Source organism: Ochotona curzoniae, unplaced genomic scaffold (genome assembly GCF_017591425.1).
Source record: "Ochotona curzoniae isolate NIBS_2020 unplaced genomic scaffold, NIBS_Ocur_1.0 contig_3819, whole genome shotgun sequence".
In the NCBI taxonomy this organism is placed as follows: Eukaryota; Metazoa; Chordata; class Mammalia; order Lagomorpha; family Ochotonidae; genus Ochotona; species Ochotona curzoniae.
In genome coordinates this window covers 53,160,592-53,182,785 of record NW_024466004.1, presented here as the reverse complement: position 1 = coordinate 53,182,785, position 22,194 = coordinate 53,160,592, and the positions used below count along the sequence as shown (strand labels likewise).

Below are 22,194 nucleotides of genomic sequence, written 5' to 3'. Positions count from 1 at the left end.
TGCAGCCATTGTGGCCACTGGGGTAGTGAACGAGTAGATGGAAGATGTTTCTCTCTGTATTTCTTTCTCCCTGTAAATCTGCCTTCCAGATAAAAATAAATATATCTTAACAACAACAAAAAAAAAAGAAAGAAAGAGCTGAGTTCATTCAAAGTTGCCACTACAAGAATCTCAGATTTTTCACATAAGCAGGTATCTGGATAAAACTACTTCCATTTTATATTTGTACAACCTAATTTTGCACTCATTGTACTCTTAACTTTCATTATAAACTATGATGCATATTTTTATATTTTCTCCATTCAGTTACATCCAGTGTAGTTAACTTACTGTTACACAGCTTAAGTCTTAAAAAGGAAGTATAACCATCTATCAGTACAATGTTCTCTGCACTTAAAAAGAATTACATAATTCCCCACCAATGAACTGTAGATACTTTAAACTTACCAGTAAAACAGTAACAAATGTAACACAGACAGCACTATCTTTTTTATTAAGAACAGATCTAAAGCATCTGGGACCTTCAGATACTGAGTTGTCCAGACATCAATCAATGCACAGTGAATATGCAAGAGTTATATTAAAAGAGATTGAATAACATCAGTTAAATACTGGATTTTTCTCCTCAAGTGAGAGGTCACATATGTTTTCTTGGAGAATACGAATCAAACTAGTTTTATACAAGCTTTACCATCTGATTCAATAGAAGACAGGAAAAAATAGCACTTACTCTATTTCTTCCATTAGTCAACAAACACATTTAAGTAGGAACAATAAAAAAACACATTTTACAGGAATAAAAAAATGTGGCAAAACTATTTTCACTTAAGAATTTATAATTTAGCAGCATAGATAAAAAAAATCAAAAGATCAGATAGTGACCCATTATTTCTCACGATTTGGAATCTACACAAGACAGAAAGAGCAATTCTAGCTACAAGATGAGGAAAGGCCTGGGATAAAGAAGGACCTGACTATGGGCCTGGGCTGTGAACGACAGCTCTAACTTCACAAAGTGAACAGAGGAAGGACTCTAAGGGGAAGGCAGTATTGTCTCTGCAAAAGGAAGAGAAAAAAAAAAATACAGGGAATGTTCACAAAACAGCAGTTACTTTTCACAAGGCAAACTGGTTCAAGAATCCTAGGCAGTTAGGTTGGGAAAGTTGATTCAATAATATCATGAAGCACACAGCTGTCTGGTTAAAAATCTAACGACCAATGCAACTTTTAGTTAAGAATTCATCAATGTTTAGGCTGTGGACCAATATGAAGGTTAAAGCTGCCTATTCACACACTGGCCCATCTTGACTTGAGTTTCAGCTTCTACCACTCTTCTATCATTTTCTGCTCTGTTCCCGACACCATGAAGCTCCTACATGCTGGCGTTTACAAGAGGTTTTCCAACTCCCTACACATTCCTTCACATTTACAGCGAGGAAGCCTTTTCTGGATGACAAATTCCTACATATTTCCAAAGTCTATCTCAAACGGTCTTGTTCTCTGTAATGCCATCTCCGCTACCAAAAGCATTAGTAGCTGTTATTATAGCACCCATTCTGTGGAAACCATTAGTTATGTGTGCCCGTGTACAGGTGCAGGTGTTACAAACTTTCAATGACTGGCACTGGATTTTACTAATATTTGTAAAGCTGCATTTTCTCTCCTGCCATAAACCCTCTGAGCCCTTCCTCGTTAGAATGCTCTTTTCCTGATTTCTAACTGTTCTCTGCCTAGTCATTCACACCCCTCATTCACAGATCCACTGCCCTCTCAAGATGAGGCCAGATCCTTCTTCATTACAGTCCCATAGATCTTTTCTTCATTGCACTCACAGTCTTAAATCTACTTTCATTTGTGTGACTTTCTGTTGCCCTATGGTTCTTTAAACTTATGAGGTCAGAATCCCTCCCTGCTTTTTGCTAACAATTTGATCTGCAGCACTGAACATAAAGCACGTTCACATAAAATCAACCATCTAAGTGTTGCTTGAATCCAGATTTAACAACACTGGTCTGGAGTCACTTTGACGGCTCAGTTGCCTAAAACTGGCAATTGCTCTAGGATCCTTTTCTTCAACAGTGAAAGTTGGACAACAGTCATATTAGAGTCATGGTAATTAAATGGATATAAAATGCACAATATTGAAAGTATTGATGTATCTCTATGTAATATATGTAAGTTAGGTGATCCTACTTGTAAGTACAGATTGCAAAAAAAAATTTTGGCACCAAAATAAACTTATCTTTTGATCTCATTTTCCATGAACTTTCTCCATGAATTGTTGAAGTACCACTCATAATTGTTACTGTTGATAATTGTTTATTGACATTATTCTGACTGGCTCTAGCATAGCGGTTCTCCTGTGTTAGCAGAACAGAGGCCATGGTAGATGGGAATAATACATGGTAGTGGGTGGCCTGGATGATCAGTTATAAAGAAATACTAGTACACATGATCCATGCAAATGGGCTGGCAGCACTGGAAAAATTGTGAAGCAGCTAAAATAAAGCAAACATAGATGTTAATCCAGAGAGAGTTTGGGACTAACAGGGAGGAAATCAGAATTACAACCTTAGATGTATTTTAAACATTTCTTATATACTTTCAATTTTTATATTACCTGAAATCTAATTTTTACTTGTCTTTTCAAGATATCAAAATATTTTAAATTCGCTCAATAAAAAACAAATGTTATGCAATATAATTCATTTTTTCTGATGAAAATTGTGACTTCTGAAGCCTTGCTTGTAAAAGTTTAATAATCATAAATGCTTAAATTTTTTTTTAAGATTTTATTTATTTTTATTGGAAAGGCGGATATACAGAGAGGAGAAGAGACAGAGAGGAAGATCTTCCGTCCATTGATTCACTCCCCAAGTGAGTGCAACGGCCGATGCTATGCCGATCCAAAGCCAGGAGCCTCTTCTGGGTCTCCCACGCGGGTGCAGGGTCCCAAAGCTTGGGACCGTCCTTGACTGCTTTCCTGGGCCATAGGCAGGGAGCTGGATGGGAAGTGGGGCCGCCAAGATTAGAACCGGCGCCCATATAGGATCCCGGGCATACAAGGCGAGGACCTTAACCACTGTGCCACTGCACCAGGCCCAAATGCTTAAATTTTTAAAACTTGGGTGAACCTATAGATTGAAAAAAATATCTGTCTCTACCTCTTTGTTGCTTTGTCTTCCAAATAAACAAACATTTTCAAAAATAAAAATCCTAAGAAGTATGTCTTAAAAACATTTCCAGGGCGGACATTGTGATGAAGTAGGTTAAGTTTCCTGTTGAAATATCCATATCCCATATCAGTTTCTCTCTCTCCCTCTAGCTCTTTCAAGTACATAAACAAATATTCTTTTCAAAGTTGTATTTATGTATCTGAAAGGCAGAACTACAGAGAGTTGGAGGGAAAGACAGATCTTCCATCTGCTGGTTCACTTTGCAAAAGGCTGGTTAGGCTGGACTGAAGCCAGGACCCAGCAGTTTCCCTCATGACTCCCACAGTGGACAGGTTTCGAAGTACCTACATCATTCTCAACTGTCCTCCCAGTAACATTGCAAATGTGGATCCAGGATGAAATACGGATCCCACATGAATGACAACATCACAGGTGGCAGCTTTATCCATTACACCACAGCTCTGGCTCCATTAAGCATTTTTTCAAAAAGCATTCCTACAGACCAGAGCAATGGCTTAGTAGCTAAAATTCTTGCTTTGCACAGGCCAGGATCCCATATGGACACCAGTTTGTATTCCTGCTCCACTTCCGATGCAGCTCCCTGCTTGTGGCCTGGGAAAGCAGCAGAGGATGGCCCCGTGCTTGGAACCCTATGTTCACAATGAAAACCTGGAGGAGGATCCCAGCTCCTGGCTTCGCATCAGCTCAACCGCAGCTGTTAAGGCCACTTGGGCAGTGAATCAGTGGATGAAGGATCTTTGTCTCTTCTCTCTGCAAATTCCACTTTCCAATGAAAATAAATCTTAAAAATCATTTCTAAGTCTATCATTATCAACTTCTTCCTTTTTTGGCATACTTTATGATTCAGTTTATGGTTTTAACCATTTTTAGGTAAAAATATGTTAGATCTACATTCCTATAAACTTTCTTTGGAAACTGAGATAGTAAATGTGTAGAAACTTAAACGTTATCTAACTAACCAGTGCGCTTGATAAGAACATAAACTCATCAATAATAGGAAAACTGATGGCACTAGTTTGGGAAAACATGTAACAGATTTAACCCAAATAAATAGAGAAAAGTGGAAAAATGACAAGATTTCACTTTGCTAATGCCTGCAGGGAGTAGATTTCCTTTTTCATCATGATGAAAATACCCAGCTGCATCAAACATAAGTTTTAATTTAAATACATTATGAAGCCCTTATCTGTTTTGAACTCTCCTCTTCTCTAAGGAAGGACACTTGCACTACTGCTGAGTGAGTGCTTTTTCCTGGTATCTCTGGAGCTACAGCTTCAGCTTCCTTCCCCAAGTGGGGGGGAGGAGCGTGGGAGAGGAGGAAAGAAAGAAGACTGAAGAAAAGTCCCCCTGGGGAAGTGAACACTTCTGGTACTGCATCAACTGATAATGATAAGGCAGGGAATAACTTGGGAACACCATAAGGCAGTGGTAATTTGGGTAATTTCTTTTTTAAAATCCATACCTGGAAATTTAAGTATATAAATTGAAACAATGAACTCGATTAAAATCTTACTCTGAAAATATTATCCCATTTCCTATGAGATTTCTGAACAAATACTAACACTGAAATCTGAAATACCTTTTAAGACTATCAATTTTTTAATAGTGACCACCTAACAAATAACAGTCATCAACAAAATAATTTCCCAAAGAGCATGTTAAGATTTTTTGAACATCAGAATAGCTTATACCAAATACGGATGAATAAATAACTGAGGTACATGTCCTTCTTTACCTGGCATTTCATACATTCCAAGTATTTTAAAAATTATTTCCTATATCCTACTAAACTTATTTTATCACAGAAGGGGAATCCAAAAATCCAAGCCATTCACCAACTTTGCATTTTTTATATTATAACCCACAGGAAAACAAGGAGCAATTCATCACAGTGCCTTCCCTACCGCAACCCCAAAATGAGCCCTTACAGTTGTGACATAACCTGAAGACAGGTATTTAAGCCAAATACATTCATTTCCAAAACTACTTTGACCCACAGAGAGTTAAGAAAAATTCTGCAGGAAGAAAACACAGTTTTAAAGGGAGAAAACAGTAAACATTTTTCTTTTTAACATGACATTTTGTTGTTAATATCGTACCAAAGAAACCGTGGTATCAACTTTTTTAAAGTAGGCTTTTGTTTGTTTATTAATCTTTTCTTTAACTCAACACTGACACTAGGATACCAAATGGATTACTTCACAATAAATACTGGTACTTCTATATCTTATTACACACATGGTAAAAGAATGGGAGTGATGGATTGAAAGATTTAGCTTGCTAAACTTTTCACAAAAAGCAAAATGTTAATTATCAACACTAAAATACCTCAAAACCAGAATTATATTAAGTAAACAGAAGATGAAACACTCAAATGTAAAGGACAGGAACTATTATTCACCTAAAATAAATGTTCATTGTTTGTGAAGACATGGACCAGTACATATCTGATCCTTGTTTTTGAGAATTTCCCACTGCATGAACAGAAACTTAAAGAGCTTTTCTATGCATCTTCAACAGATCTTTTATTCAACAGTTACAGGTTAAAAAACTTTATTGAAACGTATAGTTAGAAGTTAAGTGTTTTCTCTCATATTCACCTCAAGGGACTAAAAGGTTTTTACAAATCTAGTTAACTATTTTATATTAGATAAACAGCAAAATCATATGATCAAGTAACACTGCCTTTTAATATCTTTAGGGCTGAAAATGCAAGCAACAAATTTTTAAATGTAACAACTGTCGAATATTTTAATAAAATAGTATGTGTTAAATAAAAATTCATACTTGTTTTTTAAAAATAGCATTTTAGCTGCCCTTAAAAAAACTTAATTGCATAGAAACATCAAAAGCCAAAAATTAATACGTGTTCTAAAATAATCAGTAACAGAATACTTGCTTTGCAAGTATTGCTGTTTTAAATATTTATTTGGAGACACCAGTCATGTTACTCAATGGAGGTTAAATGTTTGAAAAGTAGCTTAAAGACAAATCCAAGTAACTCTCACTAAATATTCAATAGTGAATTATATCATTTAGAAGAAAAGACTGAACATTTATACTCATTTAAGTTTGTAAGTATTAAGTCTGCTGATAGAATTATTTTGGAAGTTAGAGAGTGGTCTCATCCCAAACAGTTAGCTATATTATGCTTGTTATCATTAAGAGGTGAGAAGAACTAGGAGAAATATATCTAATTAATTCCTTATTATATTTACATGCAGTCCTATAACAAGTTTCTCTTTTTCAGCAATTTTCTTTTGCTAAACTCATTTCAACCATCATACTTTCTTCACAATATCAGTTCTGAGAAATAAGCTACAGTTTAGACACTTAAAATAATGCTAAAAGGTAAATGATGAAAAATACATGTCAAGAAATTATCAGAGTATAAATGTATAAAGATAAGGATTACTTCAAACTCTGTTTAGTAATAAACTTCTTTTACTATCTAAACATAACGCTATAGAAGTTAAAATCGGGTACAGATAATCCAAAACAAATTATTAACTGATGAAACACATGAGTTAAGAGGCAAACTTCAATAAATATTTCTTGGACATCTAAAATTGTGACATTTTAGTCATTCTGAGATTTAACTTCAGCCCTATTTGTGACTAGGTTAAAGGGAAGTCACATGACGAGCAATGAAAGGGAAAAGTTTTCTTTCCTTTCCTTTCTACAGAAACAAAAGCTTGGTATTAGCTATCCAAAGCCAATGGGTGGGGCCCCCATGCCAAAAAGCTGTAATAGATTGAAGTTACTAGTAGTAGGGGCCCACTTTACCTTTCTGAAAGCATCACAAATGTGAAGACTACAACCAGCACAAAGATCAAACAACAAGTGTTTAATGTACGTTAGGTTTTACAACTAGAAATTCTGCAAGGACATACTTCAGTTGAACAACATTGCTGCTTTTGTAGGGGAGTAAAATCACTTAACTGTGATTCCCTACACAGATACACACACCATCCCCCACTGGTTCACAGACACTTCACAAGCCTCTTGAATAAATAGGAGTATCCAATGTCCAGGGTGATGGGTGGTCCTGAGGTCCTGAACCAGAGCTGTATACTTTTAAGGGATGCTGAGATAAGAACAAAGTGTTTTGTGTTTGTTTAAACCTGGGTCTAGATGTAAAGTCTTTACACCGTTATTGGTACAGCTCATAAACTTCTGTTATTATTGATTCAGGAAAGTTTTAAGTTTCAGCATAAATGCTAGAAATTAAGAACACCAAAATAAAACACTTTGGGGATTTTTATAGCTCTAAACTAATTCAATTTACTTCAAAGTAATCACAACATTTCAAAGGTGTAAAATCTCAAGCCAAGGAAGGATATCGTATAACCATGCCAATAAAATGCTTTTAAATACCATATAAAATAATATGCATTTAAGTAAAATGTTGCACATCAGATAACTTGCAATATAACGCAAAATTTCTAAAGATTGTGAAATCAAGCCATGTGGAGTTACATTAACTATCACATTTAATTTTATACCCTAGGGCTGATAAAAACCAAAATAAATAAGTGTGGCTTTTTGTGTTGCTTTTGTTACTGTTATTATTATTATTATTTTGGTTTTTCTGTTTTCTTTTTTTCTTCCCCAGTAAAGAAAGGACTTACAAGCAGCCCAGGGAAAAGATAAGCAATGAATAGCTAGGCCTGGCTTCTCCGGCTTGATCAAGTGGGCTTGCAACCTGAGCCAAAGGGCGCAAATTCCTCACCATTCAAAAGTCTTCAATGGCAAAGAGGAGGAAAACAGTGAAAGGGGCAAACATGCAAATCCAACTGTCCCTAGAGTTAGTACTCAACTAAACGTTTTAATTAAAGAGCTCAAAAAATAAAGCCAATGCTGTGATTAAATTTGTTTTGCACAGTTTTAACAATGATAAAAGAGTAAAGCTTTCTGTCCCTTGGTAAAATTTAGGGCGAAATTTTACATAACCTCAAAAAAAAACTGAAACGTGCATAAAGTGAAAGATATAATCTATATTGTAAAACTTTAAAATGATCCATTTGAATGAAAACAAAAGGTTAAGATAAAAGAATTCAGGCATCAGAGGGTCTGAGAACATTCTGGTCAGGGCTATTTCTTACAATGCTAGAAAAAGTAAAAGATCAGGCACAAATCTGGACCAAGATAAAAGTAATTTTAAAATAACAAGGCTTTTCTTTATCATATCCTGCAATAAATTTTAATATATTGAATATGCGACATTTTAAAACAGAGTTTAACTTTAGGACTAAAAAATGTAATAAACTTAAGTGACCTTTAATTTTAAGAAGTAGACTTAAAAGATATAAAATGGTTGGTAAAAATTCAGCAATTATTAATGACATAATAAGTTAACAGAATTTTGAGCACTGGTAAAGACATGAAGCCTGAAAACTACAGATAACAAGACATGAGAAATCACTCTATTCAGCTCAAATTTGGCTTGGAAACATTCTGTCATAGGTATTCCCAATCTAAAACAGTAGAGTTCACATAATTTAAATTTCATTAAAAAGAAATTAGTAATACCTGGGGAAAATGAACCTCAGCTTTTATGCTTTGAAAAGAATGAGAATCAACTGAATAAATCTTATGAAGAAAGTGTTTTAAAAATGAAAAAACTAAAAAGGATCTAGGGAGCTGGAGAGGCAAACTATCATCAACAGTGCGTAGTATGTGATGAAAAGAGTAAATTGATTTAACCAACTTTTTCTGCTAGAGTAACCAGTTTCTTAAATATTAATATTTGTCTACAAGGAGGCATCTTTTTGACTCACACTTCTGAGAAATTCAACAAATTTCTGATAAGAAATATGAATATCAACAAACATAAAACTATGAATACCAACGAACTCCTTTAGGTCAGCAGTGAGTTTGCATTTTAGGAAAAAAATATCATAAGAAAAAAATTTTTAAAAGATTAAAGTTGATGACAGGTACATGAATCTCCAAGACCAGAACTGCTGAATACAGGCAATTCCGGCAGAAATAATGAAAGAAAAACAAACTGAGAACCAAAAAGCTTAGTGGTAAATGTAGATCTTATTTGATACAGAATCCTGGACTAAAGCCCTTGTCTAGAAGGAACCAATTAGCATGACAACCCAATTAACCGCTCAGTTAATCCACAAACAACTACAACAAGTGGACTTTGTGATGTGGTGACATTGTTCCCATTCCTGATGACACAGGTGATTATATACTTAGTCAAAATGCATCTAATTATACAATACTTGCTGAATTTTATGGTAAATAACATATACTTCACTAATGCTGATGAGCCAAACAGATAATCAAACAAATGACATAAGCTAATTATTTTTTTTCAATTCTGGCAAAAGTATTAATAAAAAATAAACTGCTCAAAGTGAAGATTAAAACTAAAACTTGAGATTGCTGTAATCTTCAAATTACTTTCACAGGTATTAGCTCAACAAACCCTTACCTCAGCCCTATAAAATGAGCAAGAAAGACGTTACACTGACTACATTATAGCTACTGAACACTGGAGCTCCTAGAAAGTTCCCAGAAAACTCAGAAACCAACAACAGGCAGGAGAAGCCCAAATCTCTATTTCCAATATTATTTTCATTAACCACATTACTTTTATTTTTGCAATAATAACTATGTACAACAGACTCTTAAATTCTTACTGCCTGCCAAAGCTAAATCCTTACTATATGCAAACTATTACATGATTTATACATGTAATATTTAATCCTCTAATAACCCTATACCAATCAAATCCTATTTTTGTCCTTTCATTTATAAGACATTTAAGATGCTTATAAAGTAATTTGCTTTCCCTACATGCACCAAGTAAACTGGTTTTTGAATGCCTGATCTATTTGGCCATTCTGTACTATATTAACACACTCTAATCCTGCAAAGGTTAAATAATTATGAACAGAACTATAGGTAATAAATTATCACAGCATGTCCATTAAAAATATTTTTAAGTGCTAGTACTTCACACAGCAGCTAACTTGCTGCTTGCAATGCCCACATCCTCCATATTAGAGCGCCTGGCTGTAGTCCCCATTTTGTTTCTGATCCAGCTTCCTGCCACTGTACACTCAAGTAAGTAGTGATGGCATAAGTACGTGGTCCCTGGCATTCATGTAGCTGAGCCAGACTGATTTCCTGGCTCCTGGATCAGCCATAGCTATTGTGGACATTTGGTGAATCAACCAGCAGATGGAGGATCTCTTTCCCTGTGTGAGTGTGTGTGAGTGTGTGTGAGTGTGTGTGTGTGTGTGTGTGTGTGGAGAGAGAGAGAGATTCTTTCTTTCAAAAAACAAAAGAAAATAAATGGCATTTTTTATTTGAAAAAAAATTCACTCAATTTACAATGAAAAAGTATATAAATGAGACATTTACACTGGAATACATACGTAAAAATGTTATGGTACAACAAAGTATTAAAACAAACAAAAAAATCTGTGTAACAACATCATTTCCAAGCTTCAGTTTACACCCTGATATTTTAAAACATTAATCAGTATTTTAGACCACAAATTGGAATTAAAACTTAAAGAATTAATAGCAATGAAAACAAAAGAAGCAATTTATGAGACATTTTGTCCAATTATACAGTATTTCAAAAAAAGAAGAAACCAATTTACTTCTCCCCGTGAGTATGCAGCATGAAGATAACAACGCTTTCATTCCAACAGTCTAAACAGTGTATGTTTTAGCTTACTCAACACATACTTTGCTGGACAGTCCATATGCCATTCTCTCTATTCTTGACAACAACCTAAAATTTCGTTATCATTATGCAATGTTACAGTTGACTATATACATGCACCAATTATTAGTAAATATTATTTTAGAAGGCAGTGCCAAACTGTCAAACATTAAGACACTACAGGTAAACAATCATCCTATGGTCTTCAACTTGTTAGGTAAGATGAATCCCTGACGTATCAAAGTGCAATGAAACACCTTTGTTACTCACTGAATAGACTGATTACTCATTTCAGCATCATTTTCAAATAACACCCATTAATCTGCGGTGTACTTAACTCAGACATATTACTAACTTTTATGAGATTGGAAGGTGCTATAATCAAATTATTTTTACAAAGGAATGTTAAGTCACACTATGTTCTCTTACTTATGTAAATTAAAGATTATATAGGGTATAGTGCCATAAATAAATTTCCTGTCACTTAAAACTGAGAATTTGGACCCGGATCAGTAGCTTAGTGGCTAGTCTTTGCCTTGCATGTGCCAGCATCCCATATGGGTGACGGTTCTAATCCCAGTAGCCCTGCTTCCCATCCAGCTTCCTGCTTGTGGCTGGGAAAGCAGTAGAGGATGGCGCAAAGCCTTGGGACCCTGCACCTGCGTGGGAGACCTTTGGAAGAAGCTCCTGGATCCTGGCTTCAGATTGGCTCAGCTCTGGCTGTTGCGACTACTTGGGGAGTGAACCATTGGAGGGAAGATCTTCCTCTCTGTCTCTCCTCTTCTCTGTATATCTGACTTTCCAATAAAAATAAATAAATCTTTTAAAAAATTGAAGAAAATTTATCTCAAGATGTGAAGTAGTAATAACTGATAATGACAAAATATTTCTTTCCTCTTTAGCCACAAATCAGGTTTGCAGAATATCATGTGTAGGATTACTTTCTGGTTTGTTCGAAGTATTTTTATTTTGTTTAGGTTATATTTCATTTAGAAATAAAATAACAATTTTAAGGTCAGAGTACTGAAAGATTTGCTAAGATACTCAAAACTATCTGTAACATTTATGTAATATTTGAACAGGAAGAATTAAAGCAAATCCTAACAAAAAGTTTCACTGCTGCACAAAAGCAACAAAAATTACAATAAAGTTCTCAGTTTTGACCTATCATATTAAGTTTAGGTAGCATATTTTTAACTTCTTATTAAGCCCAAGAACTCTGTGGACAGTTATGAAGACAAATAAAAAGTGTTATACTGAATAACACTAAGTGGTTTGACACATATATTTTATTTTTACAATAATTATTTGTTGCCTTCACTTCATATAAATGTCTGTTTCAAAGAAGAATTAAAAATAAAGATGTGCAGGCATATGTTCTAGCAGGTAAGATGCCAGTTACCGCATCCTGGAGCCACACTACCTGGGTTTGAGTCTCAGCTTCAGGTTCTGTCTCCAGCTTCTTGCAGATGCCCATCCTGAGAGGCCAAAGTGACAGTTCCCACCCACGTTAGAGAACTGCACTGAGCTCCTCTCTTCTGGCCTTGGCCAGCCCAGGTTCCACTGTGGCAGGTGACTAGCAGATGGGAGCTATCTCTCTCCGTGTCCTCTCGCCTACCCCATATTCAAACTCCCTCACTTGGTACTTCTCAAATAGATATACATGTATACATATACACACATAAGGTGTAAACCCTCAGGAGCTAACCCTAATATAAAAATGTATGGACTTTGGGCGGTTATAGGCAAGATGTTAAGTTCAATAATTTTAACAAATATATCACCCGGGTAGGGGGTAGTGACAGCTGGGGAGGGCTACCGATGTGCAGGTGAAGGGACTAAATGGAAACTTGGGCTTTTATTCTTAAATTTGCTGTGAAACTAAAACTGCTCTAAAAAACCCTAAAGTCTTAAAACTAAGAGGAAATATTTAAATACAGCAATAATTATGTCTTAGATGTGTACCTAATTTACAGTTGAAATTGACTGAGAACATCTCTTTATAACTAAAAAAAAAAAAGAGTATGGAGTTTGGAAGATGTCTTCCATAAGGGAAGTAACCAATATCTATATCTTGAGGGCTACAGTAAAGCCATAACATTTGACTGAAATCCCTTATATAAATGTGATTTTATGATTAAACAGCTTTAGAACATTTGGTTTGGGATTCTTTTGGAATAGTCACCTGTACAAAATATATTAAAAATACATTAAATTACAAACTATTTTTAAAATATTAAAACATGTAACTCATGGTACAGCTGAATTGCCAACAGGTCATGATTATTCTTCAATTTTCAACTGGCATTTTAAATATCCCTGGTGATAATAATCACACATATTCCACATATGAAAATTGGGATCATGCTAAACTATGATACAAGTAAATATGGCTAATTAATGTGCAATGAAGTATTATGGTAAATCCTTAAATATGAACATAGAGAAAGTAATTGTTTTCATAACTGAAAAGTTCAGACATGTAGTTGAACTGATACGCTCCTTAACATTTTCATATTTTTAACTAATCCAAATGTTTTCATTTCACAATGCTAATGACACTTTAAATTTATCTCAATGACAATACTTATTTGTTTTCCATTACTCCTTGGGACATATTCTAAATAAAATGATAAAAACCAAAACTCAAATAAGAGTCTAAAAAGAAAATACTTAAAGTACTTAAGTCTATTGACTAATAGTTTAACTGTGGCCATTTTTAATCTTTCAGAATTATTAAATAAGTGAAACACATCATTGTGATGGCAGAGAATTCTACAGATAAAAATTCAATATGTGGACTTATTATACTAGTAATCTGAGGGTAGTGGGAAAAGGATTCTGTACTGCCACAAAGTAAAATTCAATCATCTACTCTATCCTCTTAGGTGAAATCATGCTAAGGACTTCTGGCATAGAAGACTACATATCGGAAAATGTACATGACAAGAAATATCAACAGGTTGTTGCTGTCCTTGCCCAAAAATGATCTAGTATCTAGTTTACCATGCATTTTCTATAAAGTCCTGTCGGGTGGTTCCTACACACACTATTTATAAAACTTCCTGTGACTTTCTCTAGGCAGTTTAAATACATTTTAAAAAAACATAATCAGGGCTACAGTTGTTTATAATTACTAACTTTAGAAAACACATAGAAGTATTAATAATTGGTGAAATCAGCTTAATAGGAAACTAAATTTACAAATATGTATTAACTATTTATACTCTTACTTCAACTGAGACACATTTCTTTGTTTTGCACTAGATTCTTAAGTAAGAATATTCCTGAAAATTTAATCTATTTTACAAACCAAGTCACCATCAATACTTTCAGAGTACAGTCAAATATTTTAAGGAGCACCTCAAAAACAGTGAAATTTAACAAAATCCACAAATGTGATATTCATGTTTTGGCTAACTTGTAAAAGTTATCCATTATTGAATTCAATATTTCATAATTAACTAGAATCAAAATACATGTTTTTCCTCCTAATCATAAAATATATGATCATGTATAATACAGATTAACTTCAGAAAACTCAAGGAGGATCATTTTAAACCAGCAATGGCCACACACCATCCTCAAACAGGAGATTTACCACCTCTAAAAACAGGGAAACTACAGCACCTAGGCACATGTTTAAAATGGAGAGCTTGTTAACATCACAGAGAGTCTGATTTTAGTAACGCTAATTTCAAATACAGTTATGTAACTACAGCAGTTTTTGATCACATACACACATCCTCTATTTCATAAAAACCAAATTGTCTATTCTTAGCAGTCAATATTTTTAAGAAAAAGATCTGAATGCCTTGGCATGAAATTTTCAGTGTTATTTTGAAGAACTTAGAATTAATTTCCTATTTCCCAATTATACAGTACTCAAAATGTGTTCCAGAATATTTAAAAAATCTAAAGACATTTAATTTTAACACTCAAAAATAAAAAGATGTCATATCTAAAACATTTAACATTTATACTGGTCCAGTTGATCATTTAAAATTCCCAATTATCTGTTATACATATCTTTCATGACAAAATAATATAAAGCCTTAATAAAAAGATCTAATTTATACATACAACCTGCTATATTTTTAAAAAGTACATTCAGTAAAAAATGGCAGCTGAAATAGCAGTCTTCAAATATTTATAAAAGGAACCTGAATTTCAAACTAATTCTGCAAAGTATGTTCACATGGTATCTCTACACATTATTTACCACAAGCTTACTATGATCTGCATTTGCATTAGTAGGATTCCTGCCTTTTTCAAAATTATTCATACAATTTGTAAGGAACATATACAAATCTCAATATAAACCAAAGCCCCTTTCACTAGGCATCATTTAAAAACCCCTTTTCTTATGTATGTGGTGTGTAATACAACAAGGAAAGTAAAATATTAAACAGCAATGTAACCTAGAAACTGTTGACTTTACATAAAAAAGTCAAGAACAATGTGCCTGTAAATTCAGAGGATATACTCAGCAACATATAGCTGTTAAACAGCTTACATTTAGATGCCTTATGGTTCCAAATATTAACATTGATTAATAAAATATCCAAGTATTAGAAGACTTTAAAGGTAAACATTAAAAAATAAATTATAACAAGGTGTGATCAGACAAAGTAGAAAAGTGCTATTTTCTTCATTCATCTATAAAACAAATTTATGAGATCGTAAAGAACAATTTAACAACCTAAAAAAGGTTCAAAGGGGAAAGCAAGAGCTGGAGAGAAAATGGATTTGTGAATAATTTTCCTGATTCAGTCTAAGGAGAAAAAAAAAAATCTCAGAAAATATAGCATCATTTTACAATACAAAATAGGGAGCATACAATCCCAGTAGCCTGTAAGTGGACTCATATTTATGTATTTAAACCCTGTATCAATTCACAGATTATGCTGATCCTTCCACATGTAAACAGCCAATAATGATGGCCAGGCCTTTAGAAAAGGAAAACACACAGCACAGCCAAGGTCAGGAAGCTACCAGGCACCACAGAACAACAGATGAAAACAGAATGGTTTCATATGTTCCCGTTGTTTATATACTTAATTTGAAGATGATATTACTTAGCAGGACTAGGAGGGGTGGCTTAAATATTACCAAGAATACATAACACAAAATCAAATAAAACACAATTTTCACGCACAGATACTAAGTATTTCAGGCATTTATCTCTGTCAGTCAGCCTTTATTATTAAAGCCATTCATTCAATTCTTTTTAACTTAGACGTCGAATGAAAACAAACCTCTGGAGTCCTAAGCTTCTTTATTTCTAACTTGGAATTCACCACAGAGAATATACATTTCCTTAGCTGCTGCTGAAAAAACAATTAGGCTTGCAAACTCTAAAAATCTTTTAACTATAAAGAGATTAAGCAATAGGAAGGAATGAAAGGGGGAAGAGGTTATTAATTTACTATGTTGGGTGCAGAATTTCGAAATTAGGAAGCAGTGACACTGTTTGCTAATTAAACAACAACGACAACAAACTACGACCCAATATAAGCAATGGTGGAAATTTATCCAGAGTAGCAGACAAGCAAATTTTGAACACAAGGGCCAGGGCCGCCCTTGGCCACAAGTTTTTTTTTTTTCCCCCCAATTCAATCTCTTAAAGAGACAGTATCCCTGGACCAATGCCCTTATGGAACCTATTTCTAAAATGTGTGGTTACCAAGCATCCTCTAGGGCATTTCTTCAAATCCATCACAGGCCAACAAGTGCTCTATTCATAGAATCAAATTATTCAAATTATTTTCATCTGAATCTACAAATGACCACAGAGCTGGCAATGATGGTGACTGGAGAAGCTACTGTGACTATTAGTATCTAAAGGGGATATACGCCAGTTGGTACAGCAAGAAATTGCTTTGCCTTTTCTGTTGAGTCTTTTTTTTTTTTTTGAACCCTAGAGCGATCACTATGAAGTGACTTCATTCATTTTTCCACCCATTCACGCGCCATGGGCGACAGTATATTGTAACCGATAACACCGGAAGCTGCAGCAAAGCAATTTCTCTGAGGAATTGGGGGGGGGGGGGGGGGGGAAGCAGTTAATACTAACGAAATTTAACCCGAAAAAGTCAAGTGATGAAGTTTCAAAGACTTCCATTTTCCGTTTGGGTAAAGATACCGAAGGCTTTACACAGACCCTACAAACTGAACAGCAATCTCTCAGTATACATAACCACACATTACTCCCATCTATTGACATGACTACTGGTCTACCTAACATGGAAAAAGATGAAGGGGAAAGAGGAAAAGAGTTTGCCTTACTTGGTGTACAAACACATCGACTGGAATATCCAAGGGTCTTCCCTCTCGGTTTATCATGGAGATGAATCCAAATCCCATGCGCACATTGAACCACTTACAGTGGCCAGTTCCGTGCAAAACCTGGGATTCCTCCTCTGCTGGCTCCGACAGCTTGCCTGGCTCTCCTCCACCTTTGCTGCTGGCCCCGCCTGAGAGGGAATAAGACAAAAAAAAAAAAAAAAAGTTAGTGTATATTCCCTTACAATGACCACTGGAAAAAAGGGGGAATCAATGCTGAGGGGGAGGGGGAGGGGGAAGTCAGAGGGAAGGGGAGAAAAGACGGAAAAAAACACACTGAGAAATGGTTTGATTGCTCATCTTCTGCAGAAAATGCTTCAAATGAAAAGGGTTAAAAGGGAAGCGGGGGAGGGGAAGCCACACCGTTCTATCGATCACACCAACTTCCACGTTTCTGTACATACGTGTACTTTTTCATTTAACTCCGCTTTTCAGCCAGATACTACAGTTACAGCATTCGGATACTTTACTTGCATATTGTTGATTTAACACTGATCCCATCTACAAAGACTGATTTGCAGCGAAACTATCCCTCCGGCGGGCACGAGGAGGAAGGAGAACTCCTGAAGATGGTTAGAACAACCAGTTAATGCACATGCGGCAGCCGAGAAGCCAGGGTGATTTGCAATGTGCATTCCCCTCCCCCCCCATAACTTTCAATTAAAGTTGGGGTGGAATGGGGGAGGGGGCAGGTGTATACAAGTTTTCTGGGGCTCACCAACTGAAACTGCGCTTAATCACACTCACACAATTCAAACAATAGCCCCCTAAAAGCTTTTCAAGTTGTGAATCAGGGTGGGCGGTACAAAACATTTTTGGAGATCTGTAACAATAGGTTTGCAAGAAAGCCCCAGTGCGCGATGGGGGGTAGGGAGGTAGTGCCCGGTATTGGGGTAATAGAAGAAGGGGGGGACTGGCAACAAAGTGTGGGAGAGGGGGCAGAGGGGAGAGGAAAGGAGAAAGAAAATCTCAGTAAAACAATAGAAAAGAAAATTAACCTTCGGCCATGTTGCCCCACGGGCCCTCAGCTCCAAACTCGTGAGATGAAAACTTTCCCTTTGGAACGGAGTGATCTTCTGCATCAAGCTAACATCTTGATTTTCTGCGATCACAAATTTAGCTCGCATGGTCTAATGTGCTTTCCTTCTTTTGATTTTTTCCTCCTCTTCTCTCTCCAGTTTCTGGCCCCCTGAGCACACGTGACTTTGTCAATTACATGCTTTCTTGCTACTAATTTCACCTCGGATCCTTAAGGGGCTGGCAAGAGGAAGAGATAACCAATCGCCATTTCATCTGTGCTGACATCAAAAATAATTTATGAATGAACACGAAAAAAAAAAACGCTAACGTGTTATCTGGGGGAAAAAAAAAGAAACCATTTGGGACGCTTCTTTACAATAAATCAGAGTGCCGATTTCGTGCTTCTACATAAACACAATAAAGGGTCCTCGGGGGCCGCTGCCGGCGCGGGGTGCACGCGCGCCCCGCTCCCCGCCCCGCGCCCCGGCTCGTGGGGGAGGGCGCCGGCTCCCCTCGGCCACGCGTCGTGCGGTTCTTGCCCCCGCAACACAGCGGCTCCGCTGGCGTAAACCTGCCTGGCACTCTCATTTTCCATTTCCTTCCATTCTTGAAGGAATACGCAGGATTTGGAAAAGATCACAAGAAACCTAATTCCATCCAAGTGAAACTTGGCACACACACATACCTCACCCCCGTGGGAGAGAGTACAGGATTACTTGAATGCACTGGGGTGGGTTTTGTTTGTTTGTTTGTTTTTAATTTAAAAGAAAAATGCTGCGGGGGGTGGGTAATGGTGGAGAAAGCCTGCTCTCACCTTCACATAGTAAAACTGGGTTCAGGTTTATCCTTTCGGGACTTTGGGGGGTGCTGGGAAGAGGATTGTGCTTCACAGGTTTACCCGCCATCTCTTTCCGGGGGAGGAGATGTGATTAATGACTTCCTAAATAACAACCCGGTTTTCCAGCCTTCCCTAGAGTGAACCTCAATCAGTGGCGATTGTTCCCCAAGAGTCGGGGGCGGGGGGAAGGGCGGCAGGCCGGGAGGTGAGGAGGTGCGCCCGGGCGCCGGCGGCGAGCCACCCAGGGGGCCAGAGGCGAAGGGAACGTTCGGGTACCAGGCGCTGAACCCTCACGCCTTCAAAGTCCACCAGCCGCCGGTGGGAGAATCGGATGGACGACAGCGTAATAACGGATTAGGCTCCGACCACCATCCCTTCCCCGACGGCCCCCACCCGGGTTTCAGATGTTTACCCTTTGAAATGTGTTTAGCAAAGTGCTGATCGCTAACTGGATACTGACAATGTCACCACCCTTATCAAATACTACAGCCAGTGGTATACTGGCAACTGAAAACGCTTTATTTCTTTTTAAAGTATGAAATAGCCCCGTTTTGAAACAAACAAATAAAAAAGGTACCAGTCGTCTTTCCCCACCCCACCCCCCATTTTCTTAAACAAGCAGTTTACGGAAAAACTAACTGTACAAATACCACTTCCCCTAGGCAAGGCTGCCGGGTGGACCCTCCCCCACAGAGCCGCAACCCCCTCCCCATCCCTGCGAACCAGCTTGCCCTCCAACCCTGCATCACACAAACTCAAAAGTAGCGATTCCAACGGAAAAGGCAGTGAAACCACCCCACACACACACCTATTTGCACCTCCTCCTCATAGGCAACGACTAAAACGGAGTTTCAACTAATTGGCTCAGATCTGAAAGAAACGGATGCTTATTGAGAGGTTATTTTCAGCTGTTTGTGATAAAAAGGGACCTATCAAAACTGATCAATGGGGAAAGGTTTGTTTTTTTCTTAACATGTTTCTTTTGTTGTTTCCCGGGGAAAAGGGTAAGTTTTTTCATCCACCTAATTTTTCGAAGAATACCTTTGGGACCAAAGAGGTGGAGAGGAAAGAAAAATTAAAATTTCAGATGATTGTGGAAATGCAACAGAGGTTCTGAAAAAATTCTGCTAAAAAGCTTCATAGGCGTGACTTTATTTAAAAAGTGATTCTTACTAATATACTGATGTCATCAACTTCTAAGGAAGTAACTCTAAAAGAGCATTACAGCTTAAACATTGCATGTAATACGAAAAAGGCAATCAAATTCAAAAGAAATTGTTTTCATAAAGAATTATCTTTAAAATGAATAACTGGTATCAATCAGAAAAGCAATAGAAAAATTCATGTAAATTGAGGCAAAGCACTATTATTTACATAATTCTAAACCTAAGCCAGAAAGGCGTGGCTTTGTTAAACACTTAGGGCAGGCACCATTTTATCTTTAATGTAAGACAGTTTACTCACTGTACAATCAGAAACAGGGTGGCTGCTGAATCATCACTAACTTTGAGAAATTTAAGCCCATCAACAAGCAAAGGAAGAGTGTGAAAAATTCTAACTGAACCAGGGTGGAGATCCAGTCTTGCCTGATTGGAGGCCTCCAGTATTAGTGGAATTAAGGTAGGGTTCACTGAACTGGTCACTAGGGTCAGAGGTTATCGAGTCATTCATTTCCTGAGAGGGACATCAGCCTTTCAAGTTGTGTAGAAGGCTTTTTCCAACTGGGAACCCTGAGAAATCCTCTAAAATTCATTCACAAAGAATTTAAGGCAAATGCATTTACATACCTGGGGGGGGGAGGGTAAGAGAGGGGGAGTGAGACAGGAGTGGAGGGGTAAGGGGAGTGCAGGGAGACAAGGAAACTTCCCTTCCCAGTTCATGGATGCCGCACTTGTTCTAAACACATTCATGTGTCTGCCTTGTCCCCAAATCGTTTGAGCCTAAGATCCTTTTATAAACTGACCATAAGCTCTTAAAGCTCACACAGTGCTTCCTCCACATAACATGGTCCTAGGAGTCTCCTACAATGCTTTCCAATTTGTCACCTTCCTGAAGTCTTCTGGTTTTAATTTTTTTCTCATTTCCTACTTGTTTTTAGTGCCAGAAAGATCTGTGTTTGACTGAAAACGCATGTTTTGTACCTGCGAAAGCCAAATGTTTTACAGGCTGATTTATCATGATTCTTTCAAAAGTCTTTAAAATGAGTTCAAGTAGCTACAAAGCCGCTTGAGCGCGCTGGGGGCGGGCGGACGGCGCCGAGATCAAGGAAACAGCCTATCCTGTGCGGATGGTTATCACAATCTTGGGTTTCTCCCACTTAGAAAACAGGTACCCACTTTCTCAGCCTCCCCCCACACCCGCAACGCTGCAATGCCGGGAGCCCACCACCGCTGTTTTGAGCTACAAGCTATGAGTAAATTCTATTAAAGCAGAAACAATGCTTCAGTTCTTCTAAAACCTGGGAGGAGGGGCCATGGACCGACGGAGCTGCAACGCCTGCGAACTCACGCAGTGCGCGCCCCAGGGCAGACGGGATCCCCGACAGGCAAGGCTGCCTTCCCCGCAACTCCGACCCTGCAACTTCATCTCACCTCTCCACAGTCACCTTCCCCTTCATTCTTCGCATCACCACCTTCTCAGTGGAGGTCGAACCAACCCTTCCTAAGGAGACCGGTAATTTCAAACTAATTAAGGGCACTTTTACATCTGTCATCTTGTCCCCAAGAACAAACAAAAGAGATCCCTGTCTTCACTAGCCTGGCCAAAAAAAGAAAAGAAAAAAAGACTAGGCACTAAATTCCGTGTGTATTATTACCAGATACGTTCGCAACCACCTCCTCAGTGTAAGGTAAGTGCGGTCACGGGAAGAGGAGAATCAGGAGTACTCAAGGAAATGACCACCTCTGCCCCCAGCAAGCCCTGCCCAAAATGGAGCCATCTGCAAACGGACCCCCGCGCCTTCCTATCGGCAGGGCACGGAAACACTGAGAGCCTGAGGGTCGGGGGGCCGTGGGGCTGGGTGGGGGTGCCCGCGCGATCCGGGCGATTTTCGGGAAAACCAACCTCCCTCCGCCCCCGCAGCGCTATCTTTCCCGCGCAGA

The 22,194-nt window shown here is 37.5% G+C and overlaps 1 protein-coding gene across 1 annotated transcript in view; it reads right to left on the bottom strand.

Annotated features, from left to right (window-relative positions):
- LIN28B (lin-28 homolog B) overlaps nt 1-18,243 on the bottom strand; it is a 109,180-nt gene extending 90,937 nt beyond the window's left edge. Inside the window, exons 1-2 of the mRNA XM_040983115.1 lie at nt 18,234-18,243; nt 17,179-17,366 (exon numbers count right to left, since the gene is read on the bottom strand). Of these exons, the coding sequence (XP_040839049.1) occupies nt 17,179-17,366; nt 18,234-18,243 (198 nt within the window). The remainder of the gene's footprint in view (nt 1-17,178; nt 17,367-18,233) is intronic.
- Nucleotides 18,244-22,194: the final 3,951 nt, after the last annotated feature.